Genomic DNA, 18,948 nt, shown 5'->3' with positions numbered 1-18,948 from the left:
GCGCATTTTGAACGTAATGGAGGCCGACCGTGATGTCTTCTACACCCATTCTGGCCGCAGGATGGGCAGTTGTATCACCAAGCCAGCATGGCAGGTTGTGGCAGTGGTGGTCAGTGCCAATGTCCTGCAAAAGAGAACAGCCACCCAGTGTCGTGACAGGATAAATGGTCTCATCTATTCTGCCAGGGTAACTCACTCTTCTCATCACTCTCAAATCACACACTCGCAAACCCATCACACATCCACAGGGATCTCACACCCTAAGGTGTGTCCCATTGTGCTAACCGGAGGGACGTCAAGGTGCCCCATCATGGACCGTGCCTGCAGTGATGGTGAGGTTGACGGTGAACTCCCACATGAGGTTCCTGCCCCACCGCATCCCTCTCTCAATGCAACTGTGAGGGCTCTCTCTCCTGCTTTTGACTCTGCTGCCAGACACTAATTATCTCTACTTTGGTTCACAGGGAGCTCTGCCAAGCGACAGACACCCTCAGCCAGCCAGTTCCTCAGCTCCATCCAAGTCCTCACCTCCAGCCAATAGGACGCCTCCTCCATTGAAGAGCTGGAAATAAGTAGCCTGGAAGACCCGTCACAGCACTTACCCACACCCTGCACCAGTGCAGAGACATGCACCTCGGTGGGACTTAGATATAGAGCAGGCTCAGGTTCACAATCTGGTGGTCACTGCACGGACACGTGTCCACAGCAGGAGGAGGCAGGTTCAGCCAAGCTCCCTGGCACTAGGAGGACGGCTGGGGAAGAGGCACCTGTGAGGTCTGAGTCAGATGACAAACCTCTGGATTCGGCCTTCCAACTCACTGTAGAGAGTCAGCAGAAGGTAGGGGAACATCAAGCAGAGCTGCTGGAAGCTTTGAACAGAGTGGCACATGAGTCAGAGGAGTGTATCCGCTTGTTCTCTGATGAAGTGGTGCCCACATGTGCACATATGATGGTGTCCATGGGGAGGATGGCGGACGCTATGGAGACCCTGGTCCAGCAGAACACAGAGATATGTGCAGACCTACACTCCATTGCAGGAACCGTCGGTGAGTTCCTGCAGTGGCAATGCAAGAGGGAAATGGGGCACCTTGATATCCCCCCAGTTCTCCAGGTGCTCCTTCCCCTCAAGGAGCCAAGCTGGGCCCCTGGGCAGCCGACGGGAGGAGGAGCAACATTTGGACACTCGTAGGTCATCCACTCAGGAACCTCAGAGGCTGTCCTCTCCCTCCAAGAGAGGGAGCCCCTGTGAGCCTCTCAATCTTACCCTCTGTCATTGCAGAGGGAACAGCCAGCCCACAAGTAATTCTGGAGGGACAAGTGTGTGTGTGGCAGGTCCTTTCAGAGCCTTGTGCAAGCACTCTCCCACAAACACGAATCCTTCATGTTTCACACTCACCTCAATGTCCTGAGCATTTTCAATGCTGCCTGCTGGGGTTCACTTTCAGTTGTCCATATGAGCTGACCTGCATCTCCGCCCACACATTGATCACACTCCCATGCAGCACCTGATCCTGCCCACCACAACTGTCGTTTCACTTTTGATTTGGACAGCATGGTCTGGATTCGGTTTTTTGTCAGCCCTCCCTTCTTTTCCCCTGTCTGGTCACCCATTTCCTTTCCCCCATCACTGTTGATCCCCTGGCATCACCTTCCACCTTCCCTCTGTGATCTACCTGCTGCAACCCTTTTCCTTCAGGGATGTCCAGGTGAACATGCACATTCCCTCCCTTCCCAAATATCACACCCTCCATCCACATTCACCTCCCCGACCTCCTCTTCTCCAGCCCCAGGGTCCATGTCTGTCTCCGAGTCCCCACTAACCACACTCGCTGCCCCTTCTACAGCTACCGTCAAACCCTCACCCTTCCACCCTACCACCTCGCTCTGCCCTGGGTCATTCTCACCATTCCCTCATACCATGCGCACCCTCAGTTCACTCTCCAGGAGGCAGTCATAGACTTACCAGAGCCTCCCTTGCACATTCACCTGGACATCCCCCCCTCCAAACCCCTTATCCCCTTGGAACCCCTTCCCCCCACCCTAGACTCCCCATCCTTGGTCCTCCCACCACCACCCGGACTCCACCCCTGCTTACTCCTTTCCCCTTCCTGACTCCCTCAGTCACCCTTCCTTCTTTCACTGCCCTTAGTCCTTCCCCTTCCCGACTCCTTCCTCCACCCTTATGTCTTCCTTCAGCCTTACTCAGTCCCCTCTTTTTCTGCACTCTTTCCTCCCCCTGGAATCCCACCCCTCTTTGCACTCCTTCCCCACTCCAAACTCCTTCCCTTACACCTTCGACCCCCCCTTACACGTACCTCCCCAGTTGTCGTCTTCTCCCCGTTACCTCCTCCTCTCCCCGTACTCCCTTCCCTGCTCCCAACCTTCCTCCCCTGACACATTTGCTCCCCCCCTCCCAAACTTACCACTCCCCGACACCTCTTCCTCTCCCAGTCAACCCCAGACCTTCCTGTCCTATCCCCCGGTACATTTTCCTCTCTCAAACACAGCTGGACCTTCCCTTCCATTCCCTCGGCCATCATCTGTTGTTAGTAGACCCTCAATGGTGACTTTCCACCTTCCGTCAGCTGCTTGCAGCAGAGCCATGTCCATGAGAATCCACCCAGCATGTGATGGATGTTCCTCAGTGTTCCATTGGGCTCCAGCATCTCCTGCTGTTCGGATGTCCGCGATGTGAGAAATGCCCTGGTGTTAAGTCCCGATTTCTGCACATCACACTTGTTAAGACATGCCTGCACCAGCGTGTTTTCCTGCCGACGTGCATGGATGACCCAGCTGGGGCGGGGTGGTGGTTGGGGGGGGGCGGTGGATGGTGCGGGGGGTGGGGGATGTGTGGTGAGGAATGATTCCGGCAGGCTGGCCTGATGATGATATCAGATGTATTACAATAAGGTTCTTGATGTCCGACGGCGGGAAACGCGTCTCACCCTCGGCCGGCTGAGCAGATGATCATAAACTGGATTCACAATGTCATGAAACTGATTCCTGGCCTTCTTGCCACCAAGCATGCCTGATGCCAGCAGGCACAGCTGACTCTGTCCATAGATTGATCAGTTCTGTAATGGGAACTAAACATGGAAATGTATTGTAAATAGTTATACTTCTTTGGAAGGGGGGAAGGCATCTTTAAAAAGAAAGGGGAATGTGTTGAAATATGCCTTTAGGGGATATCAACATGACAGCACTGGAAGCGAAGTATGCCGTGTAATCCAGTCATAGGGCGAAATCATCCCAGATTTACACTAAGTATGGTAGTGGGCGGGTAAAAGGTTTTACCTGTTGGTCTGTTTACCTAATGCGTTTTTGCGCCGCATTATCCCAATCCCGCCTCGATAATCATGGATTCCTGAGAAACACACTGGGCAGAATTATCCCGCTGGCGTGTGGAAGTGGGCTCTGTCCGCCAACGTGTAAGATGACGCGTGGTGATGTCGGGCGTGCTTCCTAACAGCACTGTGTGCTATTGCGATATTTGGGAAGTCGGGCACGCTATAGATTCGGATGCTCCCGCCATCGATTAATGGGCCAGTTAAGGCCCTCGAGGCAGCAATTGATCTCAATTTTTCGCAGCCCATGTGATCTTTAGGACATCACACGGGTGCAATGGGCAGGCAGGTAGGAGACATTTGTATAAACCTCATCCACGGGTGGGATAAGAGGGCTCAGTGGGGTCATGAATGTGATCTTTCAGGTATTTAATGTGAAAGTTACTTATACTTGCCTTTGTGAGCAGGAAGACTTCAAAACTCAGACCAACTGCTAGGACAGGAGCAAAAGCCTTGGTCAGGACTCTGCAGTAAGGATCATTTTTGGAGCCTGCAGCTTTCAGAAAGCCTTCCCTTAGCCTGGGAATGGGAGTTGTGCTCTCCACTGGAGGCACCTCCTCTGAGGAGGAATGGAGGGCCAGAAGGGGGAGGAGGCCAGGAGTCCACATTTCGCCTCCAGGGGAGGTAACTTTGGGAGGAGAGGTGCAGGCACAAGGGGCGCAGGGCCAACAGGAAATGCAAGACGGAAGGGGCCGCAGAAGAGGCCAATATCCTGCTGCCAGGGTTTACAGGTGGCGAAGCAGCTACCTCAGTATGTCTGAGGTGCAGTGCCAAAGGAGGCTCCAACTCTAAAGGGAGACAGTCACCTCCACCTGTCAGATGATTGGCCCTGAGATCTCTGCAAACTGTGTGGGTGAACACTCTATGCCAGTGGCTCTAAAGGTCACAGCTGCCCTCAACTTCTATGCCTCCCGGCTCTTTCCAGGGGTCGGTGGGTGATCTCTGCGAAGTCTCCCACAGCGCTTGCATACTCAGACACTCCCAGGTGCTGAGACTCTTCAGTGCTCCAGCCTGGCTGGATGGATGGCTGCTGGGTGACAAGGGCTATCCTCTCAAAAGGTGGCTCATGACACCTCTCCGCCATCCAAGAACAGAAGCTAAGCAGCGGTACACTAGGAGTCACGCCTCCACAAGGGCTGTGGTGGAAAGAGCTATTGGTCTCAAGATGCGCTTCCGCGCCTGGACTGCTCAGCAGGTGCATTCCAATACTCCTCAGATCTGTGTCACTGATAGTGGTTACATGCTGCGCTCTCCACAATCTGGCGCTGGAAAGGGGGATGCAGTGGAGGAAGAAGATGTAGGCGCAGATGCTCTTGCTGCAGACAATGAGTCCAGTAGTGAGTCCGAGGATGAGCATACACAGGAGAACTTTGAGGGGGTAGACGCTGACCAGGACACACTGCAGGGAGGCAGGGACACCCGGGAGGCTTTAGTCCAAAGAACATTCAGCTAGTCCACCACAGATAGACCTTCAGCACACGTCAGGGCTGCAGGCCCCATACTCAATGCCTGAGAGCAACATCTGCCTGGATACTAACATTAACTAAGGTCCTTGTTGATAAAGCTCAATGTCAAAGAACTCACTCATAACATTATGGCTTCCTATCCACTTGCAGGTGTGAGGAATCACCCTGAGGCATGGCAACATGTCAACATTTATTGAGTGAACAAATGTAATTTCATAAAGCCAAAAGAAAACCATGTTGGACATCACATCAAGTCTTCCAGAAAGTACGATGGGCTAACATAAAAGCACCAGTGAGAAGCCCATGGTGTGCCTAAGGTGTCTTAAATTTACGCTTATGGATGCTAAATCTAGGTGCTGTCCCCTTGCTGGCACTGGCATCTGAGACAGCCTGCTCACTGTGCTGTCCTGTTGGCCTCGATGATCTTGGAGGTCGTCCTCTGGCCCATGGAGCCTTTGATGGCCCTGCCTGGGAGGGAGCGACCATTTCTACAGCTGGCTTCTCCCCAGTTGCCACAGCCTCATAGAATGCCATGGTCATTGGCAGAGGGGTGGAGGAGCTGCTGCCCTCATCTGGAGCACCCTGCTCACCGTAGATGGATGGGCACCAAGTTGGGATACTTGGTGCCCAAACCATCTCTCACACTGGCACTGACCAGCTGAGACCAATGATGCTGTGAGGGCTTGCAGGTCCGAGCGTAATCCCAGGAGGCCCTGATTAGTCTCCTGGAGGAGCCTTTCCACGAGAGTCGCCACTCTCTCCATGGAGGAAGCATGGCGCTCAGCCATGAGGCTCATTATATTGATGATGCTCCACGTGGACTCCTCAAGTACGGGCATCATGCCACGTGTAGCCTCATGTATCTCCGCCAGATCCTCCCGCATACCCTGCTGCACTTCCAGTGTTTGCTGCCTCACAGACGACTCCAGAGGCACATCATCAGTCACTGACCAAGCATGTACTTGGTCCCAGCAGTCTTCCGACTGGCAACGCCCTGGGCATTCTCTGTCTCTGCCCACACCTCAAGCGAGTGTGAACTGCCCTCACCGCCGTGCCCCAGGGCATTAGCCGAATATCTAATTCCCACCGAGGTGCTAGTATCTGCCTGGCAGAGATGGTGTGACGCTGGTGAGTGGATTTGCTCTGGACCCTCAGGAGTGAGAGGTGGGCCCTCTGCCCCCTCCTCCCGGCCCTGCTCCAGTGATGCTGAAAGAAAGAAAAAGGACATTTGATTAGTTACAGTGCAGACAGTGTCAACTTGCATGCTGCTCCCCCAGATCATGATGCGCTCATCCTTCCATAATCAATGGTCAACCCATGTTGCTAACTTCAATCACTGAGCATTCAGCAGTGCCATGGCTTCCGGGGCACACATGGTGACCTGAGTGCTCACCAAACATACTTCCCCATGGCACCCCAGCCTCACCACCACTGGTGGACCTGGGGGCATGGTGCCCCTCCAGGTTCATGCTCGTAAACCGGTAGGATGGCCAACTGGGCCTGCCCTCCGCCAGTCCGCATCCGCCCTGCGGAATTGTGTTCAGTCTTCTCTTGAAAAGGAGAGAGGAGCATTATTAGTCCAGCCTGTACCTGAATTCCCATCACATCCCTGCCAACCCAGCCAGAGTGGGACATTGCAGGACTCCAGTTCTTCATCACCCCGCAGCTGCCGCCGCTCACCCAAACAAGCCAGGGCTGACCCCATCCCCATTGCCCAAATGCTGCCTCCCTCACATGTCGCACCACAAGGTGTCACTTTGCTAAGCAAGGAGGCACAAGCATGTGGAGCGCAAAGACCAGCAGATGGACTGATGCCCCGCCAACTGGAAGCTCCCCTCCCAGTATTTTAGCACCCTGACTTTGACATGCTCCCCAGTTCCTGCACTCTGCCTAGGTGCAGAACCTTGACTTTCACCCACATCCTATACTCTGGGTGTCAGTGTCACACATGCTGTGGATGCAGAACACAACCTAGCTCAACCCTCTCAGGGTGAACTGGGCTTGGGCGATATCTGCTGGCCCACCCAGCGAGGGATACATGCTGAGAAGGGTTCAATGCTGTTACTGTACTCAGAGTTGCCAGGGGGGGTGTGGTTGGGGGTCAAAGGGTGACGGCTGCATTAAGTGATCTCAGCCAACATGGTACTTGGCCTTTCCGAGCACAGCAGATCGTTGAATCTTTTGTGGCACTGGACCCATGTGTGCCGCACCACATCATGGAAACTCACACTCTCAGCTACCTCCTCCTACGCACGTTTGGTCAGGTGGGGAGGTCCCTGCCTCCCATCCCTCGGAAGAAGGACCTCCCACTGCACTGCCACCTCCTCCAGGAGGGCAGCTAGGCACTCGCCTGAAAAACGAGTGGCACATTGCCCTGCTGGCCTACCCCTCGGCCTGGCCTGCCCCGATGGCCTACCCTCCAGACTTGCGTCGGGCACGTTGCCCCTCTGCTGTGCTCTTCTGCCGGCCATTGTGAGCAGCCTTGCAAAGGCTGCCAGGCCTTCATTTAAAAAGGTCGTCTGGTCATCAATGGACCCGGCGGTCTGAACGTGCCTGCCGCCGCCAGCCCACTCCTCTGTTCTCATGTGCATAGCCTTAATAAATGAACTCACATGTTTGCCCAATCCCTTATGAGCAATTGGTGCTTCTATCTTTATTGTAGGATGATGCCAGCCACCCAGCCACCCCTACACACTTACCTCACTTACACTCATTCACCAACATACCGAAAAGCATGTGTGACACTGACACCCAAATGTCCCAAAGCTTTCTACTGTGTTAGTGAATGAAGGCTTACCCAAATTTCCATAGCTGTGTAAAACAATGGGAGTGGAGTGGAATCCGATGGTGATTGCTGCTCCTTGGAAGATTCGGCCCAATGTTTCAATTGCAGCCTTGCTCAGACCCCTTCTGGAGTTTTTCATTCTGTTTTGGGCGTAGAGCCTCAAAAAAAAAACATTGACCTTGAAAGAGGTACAGTTCAGCTTCAGCAGAATGATATCAGAGGTTGAATAGTAAACCATACAGAGCAAGGCACTGGATAATGCAAAGGCCAAGGGCCCTGCAATATTCCAGCAATTGTATTGAAGACTTGTGCTCCAGAACTTGCTGCGCCCTTAGCCAAGCTGTTCCAGTATAGATACAACACAGGCATCTACCCAGCAATGTGGAAAATTGCCCAGGTATGTCCTGGACACAAAAAGTAGGACAAATCTAACCCAGCCAGTTACTCTTGATCATCAGTGAAGTGATGGAAGGGGTCATCAACAGTGCTACTAAGCGACACTTGCTCAGCAATAACCTACTCACTGACGCTCAGTTCAGTTTCCGCCAGGGCCGCTCAGCTCCTGACCTCATTACAGCCTTGGTTCAAACATGGACAACAGAGCTGAACTCCAGAGGTGAGCTGAGAGTGACTGCCCATGGCATCAAGGCAGCATTTGACACAGTGTGGTATGAAGCAACCCTATCAAAACTGGAGCTGATGGGAATCAGGGGGAAAACTCTCTGCTGGTTGGAGTCATATTTAGCACAAAGGAAGGTGGATGTGGTTGTTGGAGATCAGTCATCTCAGCTCCAGGACATCACCACAGGAGTTCCTCCGGGTAGTGTCCTCGGCCCAACCATCTTCAGCTGCTTCATCAATGACCTTCCTTCCATCATAAGGTCAGAAGTGGGGATGTTTGCTGATGATTGCACAATGTTCAGCACCATTTGTGACTTCTCAGATGCTGAAGCAGTCCATGTCCAAGTGCAGCGAGACCTGGACAATTCCCAGGCTTGGGCTGACAAGTGGCAAGTAACATTTGCGTCACACACGTGCCAAGCAATGACCATCTCCAAAAAGAGAGAATCTAACCATAGCCCCTTGACATTCAATGGCATTACCATCACTGATTCCCCCACTATCAACATCCTGAGGTTACCACTGACCAGAACTGGACTAGTCATATAAATACTTTGGCTACAAGAGCAAGTCAGAAGCTAGGAATCCTGCTGCGGGTAAGTCACCTCCTGACTCCCCAAAGCCCGTCCACAATCTACAAGGCACAATTTAGGAGTGTAATGGAATACTCTCCACTTGCCTGGGTGAGTGCAGCTCAATCAACACTCAAGAAGGTTGACACCTTCCAGGACAAAGCAGTCCGCTTGACTGGCACCATATCCACAAATATTCACTCCCTCCACCACGACGCACAGTAGCAGCAGTGTGTACCATCTACATGGTGCACAGCAGGAATTCACCAAGAAGGGTCCTTAGACAGCACCATGCAAACCCATGACCACTACCATCTAGAAGCACAAGGGCAGCAGATAGATGGGAACACCACCACCTGGAAGTTCCCCTCCAAGCCACTCACCATCTTGACTTGGAAATATATCGCCGTTCCTTCACTGTCGCTGGGTCAAAATCCTGAAACTCCCTTCCTGATAGCATGGTGGGTGTACCTACACCACATGGTTTGCAGTGGTTCAAGAAGGCAGCTCACCATCACCTTCTCAAGGGCAATTAGGGATGGGCAATAAATGCTGGCCCAGCCACCAATGCCCACATCCCTTGAATGAATAAAAAATGGCTGCATAAAACTTGGCTAATAATCCCTTGATGGAAGGAATTATTACACGTTTGTGTTCTATTGAATCTGGCCCAATGTATTTGGTGTGCATATCTTATCTTTTTGTTGATGTGATCATCTGAAATGAGTTGGAATAGTCTAAAAATCCAGTTCCTGGTGGGTTTGTGCCTATAGCACAAAATTGGCAACAACGTGACACACAGACAACTTCAGAGAGAGTCTAACGGTAGCCACTCCAAAAGACTGAATACACAATCTTGGCTGACACTAGAATGTAGTATGAGGGAATAGATTAATGTCATGTCAGATGGAGTGGGGAAGCCTACTGAGGTGTGATTGTAAGATATATAATTTTTGGGTAGAACTGGGAGGCTTTATTCTGAATTGCATCCCCTTCCCACAACATACTTCTGTGAGATTCTGACACTGGGTGACAAAAATGAAGAACAGAAAAAAATCCCCCATTTTTCGAAATCTGCATTTCCTCAAAATTTTACGGACTTTAAAGTATAAACCTGTTCCAAAATGTGGAAAGGCGTGATGATGGGTTCCAGGCTTGACACTGATTAAATTAATTTCAAGACTGAAGGCAGCAGAGTTTGAGAGGCTGTAAAAATGGGGTTAAGCTAAATAACCATCAAAGATCTGCCTCACATAACTTGTTAATTTTGACCAGGAGCTTCTGAAAGTGAGTACTGTTGGTGGACTAGTAAGACTATAAACTAATGTTTAATTAACAATTATTTTTTACTTTTATGTTGTTAACATTTTAACCAGGTTATCAACCAGATAAGAACATAGCATATGTAATTTATTTGGTGAACTGTACAAAGACTATCTAAAATGGAAGCTTGCAATGCTGAAGTCACTACTGAACTAAATGAACAATTTACTTTTTATTGTGTATTTTATGCTGAGACATTAACAGTGTTATGTTCAAGTGAGAGTAATGAGAATATAATTTTTTTTGCCCTAGAATTGCGAAAGAGGGCACCAAAAGCTGCTAGAGAAATGATGAGAACCTCCAGGTGCATTGAAGTAGCCTCTACACTTGTCACAATTTCTATATAACTTTTATCTCCAACTATGTTTTAAACATGTTAAAATAGGTGCTATATAAATGAAGTACTAAGTAGTTTCAGAAAGCCATATTTATTACACTTCTATAAATACATTTGTTAATTCACTCTTTCTATAAGTAGGCATCGAAATTTTGCTGTGGAATGAACATATTCAGTTTACTCAATGCCTTTGACTAAAACTTTTCCTTCCACTTGTTCTGCAGAATCATTAACTTGTTTATTTTAGGATAAGAAGCATTTGAGTCAAAGTGTTAAATGCTTGCATCCCAATATTGTGCAGTCCAATGCAAGACTTTCTCGCTTATAACAAATTGGGATATGCTACTCAGCCTTGAACTCAAAACGATTCTGTTTTAGGATCTCAAAACTATGGAACTCCTTACCTTCCTCAGGCTTTCCTTTCTACTATAACCATTTAAACCTCAAACTTGGCATCATCTGATTACTGTTCCTTAACTTGTTTATCACTCACTCTTTTCAACCTTGTTGGGTGCTGCATTTTGTGTTTGGTTCATCATTGTTATTTCACAATTTATGAAACAAATTCTACGATTACTAATTTAATTATTACTATTCAAACACTAAAGCATCTTTTCTACTGCATAATCTGTTGTAGCCACTAGTCTCAAAATAATAACATGCAGGAAATCTTTGAATACCTGAAATGTAGTTCTTGTGCTATTTTAAGTCACTCATTTATAGCTCAGTGATGTAGATAAATTGCCTGAGCAAAAGATGAATAAATAATAATTCTGGCTTATGTTTTGTAGGCTACACCCTATTTCGTGGGTTTAATGATCATAGAGCTAGTGATCACCTGGTTTCAGAAGGGCCAAACTGTATTGCGAATGAATGATGCACTAACATCCATCAGTGCCGGCATCTTGTCAAGACTGCCAGAGTAAGTACAGTAAATAGTCACCTTATTGCCTTCTTGGAAATAAATTTCAAATGCCAGTAATTGGGAAGATTTCTAAGCCAGTCAGTTGAGATTGTTAACGGTCAAGGAACTTAAAGTAGAAATTTTGATCAAGTTGGTTGTTTGAGTGAGGAGAAAATACATGCTTAAAATAAAAGTTCTTGGATGAAGGTGACCTTGGCAAGGGTGTATTTATTGTCCATCTCTATTTAACCTGGGAACGTGAAGGTGGGCCTTCTCCTTGAATTGCTGCAATGCTCCAACAATGGTATTAGGTAGGGAGTTGGAAGATTTTGATCTAGTGATGTTGAAGGCTGTGCAATATTTCCAAGCCATGAAGGTGTGCCACTTGGAAGGATTGTGGAGATATTGATGTTTCTATAACCTTATTTTTCTTATCCTTTTTGGGGTTGGAAGGTGCCATCAAAGTAAGCTTGATGATTTGCTGCACTGCATCCTGTAGTTGTTATACACTGCAGTCACAGTGCACTGTTTATGGAAAGGTGGCTAATTGGGATGCTGATCAAGCAGACTATTCTGTCTTGAATGATGTTGAACTTCTTGAGTGTTGCAGCAGCTACAGCCATTCATCACACTGCTGATGTGAGTCTTGTAGGCAATAAACAGGCTTTGAAGGGTCAGGAGATGAGCCAGTAGCTGCAAAGTGACCTGCTGATCACTGTTCTGCTCTTGTAGCATGTTGCTGAATGTTACTGTTCAATTAGACTTCCAGTCATTGTGGCTGCCAGGATGTTGGTGGTGAGGAACTTGATGATTATGGTGCTGTTGAAGCTTGGGGGACTGATTCTGCTTCATCTTGTTGGAACAGTTCATTGTCTGGAATTTATGTGGTATGACTGTGAAGCCATCCAAGAAATTCTTGGGTCAAGGAGGTCAGCTAAGTATGAGTAACTTGCTTCACATAGTCTAGGCGTCATTAAAAGAAGTTGTACATTCTACAGGGAGCTTAACTCATAAGGATGAGCAATAGGGAACAATCTAAGAGCCTGGGCTGATAAAATTGGAGGCAATTATAGACAAAGCTGAAGATGCTTAAGATTAAGTGAGACCCTACACAAAAATCTGATTTTTATGCATTCTTCACCGTGCATGAACTTGGGCCCACAGCTTTAATGAATGCAATAATCTAGATTCAGGGTTGAGCCAGCTGAAAGCTCCTGTCAAGAAATGCAAGATCGCCAGGAATGAACTTTCAGTAACTGCAAACACACTATCAATTTAAATGTACAATTTCTTCAACACCAATGTTTCCAATGTATTTTTCTCTGTGTACCTCAGTGTAAGAATATGATGTTTCATACAACAAAATCCACTTAGTCAAATAATATGTGAATAACATTATACAAAGGGGAAGCATGCATTGTATTCTTCTGGGACTAAATTTTCTTTGGTGATAAGGCCTCTCCATTGAAAGTGGTTAACGACAGGGGAGAGATAGCAGGATGGTTGCGCCTTTTCCCACTTTTCGATTGACCAAAGAAAGGTGTGTTTTTAAACACAAAAAAGTGTTTTAAGCCCTGTGCTGTAACTGTTAAGAACAGACAAATGACAGGTTTTCTCCTAAGTTTTAAAAAAGGATAAATGTTTATTACTCAACACCTAAAATGTATTCACAACCGCACCCACTCAATCACACAGACAGACACACATGCAAGGAAAGATGATGATTACAAGAGCATGCACTTAGGTCTTAAAAGTCCAAAAATTCACTTCACACTTGCTTCTCCCAAAATGAAGTCATGAAATGTTGCAGGTCTGTGATTTCTTTTTGGTCCACTGAAGGAATAGAGCCTGGAGGTTGATAGAGATGGGTTTACAGTGGTTTACTGCTTGCAGGAGCAGGTTTCTCTTGCTTCAATGCAGTCAAGGCACATTGGAACCCCTGTGGCAAAAACCTAGTTTGGTTCTTCACATAGGTAGGTAAAGGCCATCTCAAATTCTCTGCCTGCTGATGGATCTTAGAAAGTACCCTGTTCCTTCATTGGTCTGGATGTTTCTTTCTTCTGCCCCAAAATGTGCTTTATTAAATATCCTTAACCAGGAACTGAATTTCTGTCATGTGACCAGAAGGGTTATGTCCATTATTGTCACAAATGGTTTCTGACGACTGGGTCATTGACAGACAATAGTGTCTGAGTTTCACATAATCACATTATCATTGTGATAGAACAGGGTTTATTCACACCAATTCTTGGGAATTCCTTTCCAAATCCAAAAGGTCTGCAAGAGTTATTGTGAACCAGTTTTGTTAGTTATTTGGATAAGGGCAGCCTTTAATCCACAAGAAAGGTCTGTTACATTTTAATGTCTTGTGTGTGGTGTCCCTAAAGTTGGCGTGCTTTTTAATGCCTCATCCAGAATTGGAGATTAGCTCCGGGGCCTATTGACAGAAAAGAAAAGGTCACCTGACCTCTCAACTTCATTTTGTTTTAAAAATAATGTGTTCATTCTCCATTTTGCTTTAAGATAAAATGCTCATTTTGAAATGAGACTCCAGAAATCTATGATGTGTGAGCATGACAAAGCATATCATTGCATTAATATAATAAAAAAGAAGAGGATGTCATCACTTTGAGTTTTTTAACTTTTCAAAGAGCAATACTCGATTAGCTTGACAAAATTGTTATGAAGTATATAAAGCAACTGTCTAAAAATACAACTGGTAATGGAATCAAATGGCAAATAGAAACAGAATTGCTTAGAAGTTGATGACTGTTGCTATCTTCAGCATTGAGTAGATTGAGCAAGTTTGTAACTCTGAATGATGGACCATGATTTTTCTATTCCAGCTTTGCCCCTTGTAGTTAGAAAGACCCTCAGACTTAAACATTCAGCTTCTTGGTTTGCTTATCAAATCTTGTTTGCATTGTAATCTCCAAATAAAAAAAAACTTAATTTGTTGCTCACATACTGATTATGAAGAGTGAGTTTTGTTTGGATTTAAAAGGGAGGATTGCTCCTCAATGGATCCTCCAAGTGCAGAACGAGGAAAAAGATTAGGCAGGGACAATTTCACTTCTGTAATTTAAATTAATTGAAAAATAAAGCTAACTTCATTAGGTACACATGATCCTTAAGCCTGATTTGCAGTTCAATCATAATAAAAAACAATATCTGTCCCAGGGTGCACGTTTAAGTGAAAGGTAACGATTCTAATGAGTTACCTCACATGTGAAAGCAGTTGCTTCTTGCCATGTTTCATTTGAATAATCATCCTGATATTGTGCTTTCTTAGAAATTTTCTTGGTTCCAGCTGAACTTTTTCTCTTCCTTGGTATTTGAATGAATATTATCATTGGAGTTTAAAGAAAATAACCAAACAGTTATTAGACAAAAGAGGATTAATCCAATTCAGGGGCAAAATTTACTGTATTTGATGTGCAGATGGAGCCACTGGGGGAATTCCATGTTAACTTTTGTTTTTTGCAGTGAAAATGCATTAGGAGTGGGATGAGAAAAATGTCTCGGTGGGACTGGAAATTTCATTTAATAGATCAGGCACACCAGATGACAATCCCAAATGTGGACTTGGGGATCCTCTTGGCAGATGTTGTGGAACTTATTCAGAGATAAGTACTTTCCAAAGTGTTTATCCCTGCTAGGTTCTTTCAGATAGTAAAATCAGTAACTGTTTGTTGGCATTTTCTCACTTGCCTAGGCGAGTGCTGGGGAGTTTAGTTACATTAAAACCGTCATACAGTATGCAAGTGCATAGTCAGTAACCTAATTCCCTCCTGTACTGTTTAATATGATTAATCTTTTCTTTGCAATTGCATATGAGATATACATTTTTGGAGTGTGTTCACACTTCACAGGCTGGATTTTCAATCAGGGGTTTGAAACTGGAAATGAGACCTTGTTCCAGGATCTGACCCCACAAAGTGTGCTTTAGGCACACCCAATGCAAACTTTGTTGAAAAGCCAGGGAGCAGGCTTGCCATCCATTCAGGGATGGCGGTGGGCTCCTGATGCTGGAGGACCAACGGGAGGCCCTCCACTACTCAGGTATCACAGCCCTACCAGTTGAGGTGGAACCTGCCAATGTGAACATAGAGACAGCAAGGGAAAAGTGGAGGTAAGTTTTTTTTTAGTTTTAAGAGAGCTGCAGCTGACTGGCAATTATCCTGGACCAGGCCCATGTAGGCTGCCCACATCGGCAACTGGAAATTCCAGTCAGCGCAGGAACAAGACCTTAATAGGCCCCTTAATTACATTTAATTAATGGCAATTGGCTACTCTCAAAATAGGTTGGGGTCAGAATCATGGCAGTGAACCAGCATGGAGGCCAGTGGCACCAAATTGTATGTCCATCCATCTCTGATCTCAAAAATCCAGCTCCACAAGCTTATCATCAGTGCAAAGTCAAAAACATTTGACAGTGACGCTTGCTTCTGGTGTGAGTTTGATACCATGACCAAAAGGACTCTGAAGGAGCAAGTTTATCTCCTCCCGAGATTCTTACTCAACTTGCTTCTGGTGTCAGGTTGGGCCCTTACACTATTAGTTACAACATCAAGGTGACACCCAAGCAACGACCACACTAATGTTTTTTGAAATGCCAGGCCTATTCATTTATGTGTGAGGAACCTTTAACTTTTTTTGTGTGACTGCACATGTATGATACATTAAAGGGGCCACTTGTGCCTGGCCAATGCAGGAACTTTGGGGTTGCTGTGCAGCTGCCCAGCTTAGAGGGAACATTGCACCAAAATACTGGCACTGATATCACAGTGCAGTGTGGATGCACCTTTAGTAAACTGACTCGTGTGGTTATTACTTTTGCATAAAAGGCCTGGTCTCCAGTTGTCTGCCAGAGCGGGCTACATAACTTGACATAATTGGCTCAGTTTATTTCAGATAAAATTTTACTGTTCAAGGATCATGGCCCAGATCTTCTGGTCTCCAGATAGTCAGAGACTGGAGGTACTCTGAAAGACACGTGTGGGACCATTTGGAAGTCATATTGTGTACACATCCCCGGTACTTACACAGGAAGTTTAAACTTCCGATTGCCAGTTTTACCCTGTCCGGATTGCTCCGTGATTGGCCAGAACCATGCAGACTTGGGTTGTTTGCCCAATACTTCCTTAGTTTTTACACAGATTTACTTAGGGTTTGTCATAGCAGGTATAAAACCAGCGAAACTCTTATGTCCATCAGCTGGAGTGTCAAAGCACTCCAGCACCCACAGCTATATTCATCCCTCCCACAACCACTCCCACACCGCCCCTGACAATGTTCACCCTCCCCACGAGACAGTGCTCATCCCCTCACCCCAGACAATGCTCACCCCCTCCTGCACATAGGACAGTGCTCACTCCCTCCCCCCAGACATTGCTTGCCCCCCTCCTGCACATAGGACAGTGCTCAACCCCTCCTCCTCAGACAGTGCTCACCCTCCCCCCCTGGACAGTGCTCACCCCATGCTGCACCCCCTCTCCCAACTCACCTTCTGGAATCCCTGGCTCCCCGGCTAATGTCGGAAGCATCAGCATTGTCAGGGAATTGGGTGGGGGTTGCGGTGGTGGGGGGGTGTTATGACCGATGCAGTTGGTAAAGCGAAGTTATTTAAAAGTCTCAGAAGGAAACTTTAAACAACTGTCATAACCAATAATTTTAGGTGTTATGTTTGAGATGTGACTCTAAACTCAGGAATCAGGCCATTAGTTCTCGAGGTTTTACATTAACTAATTAAAATATTTTACTAAATTACACTGGTTAAAATATATCTACACATGCTTCAAATTACTACAATGGGGAGAATTTTCTCCCCTTTGGGGGAGTTGTGCGGGAGTGGGCGCCGCTGGGTTATTTTACGTGGGCGGGCTAATTAGCACCTGGAAGTGCTGAGCGCTGCCTATGTGGGTGGGGGAGGGATGTTGCCTGAGTTGAGGTCTGCACTCTTTCATGCCTGCATGAGAAAGAGTGCAGAAATCTCCCTGGCGCAGAGTTGTCTCAGCGAGATTTGAATAAAGGAAAAAAATGTTTTAGGACATGTCCCATCATGTGAAACTGTCACATGAGCTGGGACATGTTTATGAATTTTATTAAAATTTATTCAAACCTTTAAAAACCTTGATGAAACCTCATCCTGCCTGTGAATGAAGTTCCATGAAAATGTGAGGGCTGCCTGAGCTCTTTGCCTGCCCGCCAACCTTAAGGTTGGGCAAGTAGCTCAGTTTATTGTTTTAATTCATAGTTAACTGTCCTTAATAGACCTTTGACAGTTCGGCGGGTGCACAGCTGACTTGGACGCGTGCCCGCCGAACGGAAAATCTGAATGACGTACAGTGACGTTGGGATGCAAGCCTGACGTCACTGCGCGTCATTTTACGCCTCGGCGAGCGAGCCCCGCCCCCGCCTGCCAAGCCGAAGATTCTGCCCTATCATAACTTTTAACAAATTCCCAAACTAATCTCCATTAAGGCAACAACAACCCATAGACTTAACCAAACACCAGGCAAAGCATTTTCACCTTATGAATTCAAAATGAGGTTCTTTCCACTGTGGAGCCAGTTGGAGCAATTAGAGGTTTATAGCTATCTTTTGATCTTACATTGCCTCTGCCTGCACACCTGAAAACTATTGAAGTTATACCTACCACCACTGACTGAATTCAAATTCTCATTGTATCACCAGTCTCTTTGAATTTTACCTTTTAACAATGAAACCCCTTTCATAGTACCAATTTTATTAGTAATATATGCATATGGCTTGGTATTTGTTAGAAAGACGTGAAGTTTGCACCCCACTTCTTGAATGCTCTATTCAAAAAATACAAATACATGCTATCTTTCTGTTTGCATCTCAGGGGGAGGCAATGGCGTAGTGGTATTATCACTGCACTGGTATTCTAGAGACCCAGGGTAATGCTCTGGGGACTCGGGTAATCCTACCACGGCAGATGGCCATGAATTCAATAAAAATCTCAAATCAAAAGTCTGATGTTGGCCACAAAACCATTGTTGATTGTTGTAAAAGCCCATCTGGTTCACTAATGTCCTTTAGAGAAGGACATCTGCTATCCCTACCTGGCCTGGCCAAATATAACTGCAGACCAACAGCAATGTGGTTGGCTCTTAAGATGCCCTCTGAACAAGGGTAATTAGGGATGGGCAATAAATGTTGGCCAAGTCAGTGATGCCCACAGACTAGCTGGGTGCTATCCAATTAAGGCAGACCAAACCTCTTTTAAAAGAAAAATACTTTCCAAAATATGATATGCATTAATAGCTTCATTACATCCCCCTCCTTATCGAAGAATGAACCGTCATAATTCTAAAAGGTGGTTTCATTTTAATAACCCATCTCACACTATCTCCTATACTTATTACATTATTACATTACCAGATGCATGCATTAACATAAATATATATATGCAAGTCCTTGGTATCAACAGAAATCACCCCAGTTCAGTGTGCAGGTTTTTTTTAAATGTCCCAATTTCCTTTAAGCTTCAAACTCTTGATAATGCATCTGCGATTTTCTCTTCTAACAATATGTATAACATATAGATTAAATGGTTGTAATAATAAACTC

The 18,948-nt window shown here is 46.5% G+C and overlaps 1 protein-coding gene across 2 annotated transcripts in view; it reads left to right on the top strand.

Moving 5' to 3' along the window:
* The window catches only part of agmo (alkylglycerol monooxygenase), a 487,986-nt gene that overhangs the window by 19,059 nt on the left and 449,979 nt on the right, over nucleotides 1–18,948 (top strand). For both annotated transcript variants that reach the window (XM_041183159.1, XM_041183160.1), the window contains exon 2: nucleotides 11,240–11,370. In XM_041183159.1, coding sequence (XP_041039093.1) covers nucleotides 11,240–11,370 — 131 coding nt within the window. The remainder of the gene's footprint in view (nucleotides 1–11,239; nucleotides 11,371–18,948) is intronic.

This window comes from Carcharodon carcharias, chromosome 3, assembly GCF_017639515.1.
Source record: "Carcharodon carcharias isolate sCarCar2 chromosome 3, sCarCar2.pri, whole genome shotgun sequence".
NCBI classification, from domain to species: Eukaryota; Metazoa; Chordata; class Chondrichthyes; order Lamniformes; family Lamnidae; genus Carcharodon; species Carcharodon carcharias.
The sequence above is the reverse complement of the archived record's forward strand: the minus strand, read 5'-3'. Positions and strand labels throughout refer to the sequence as shown.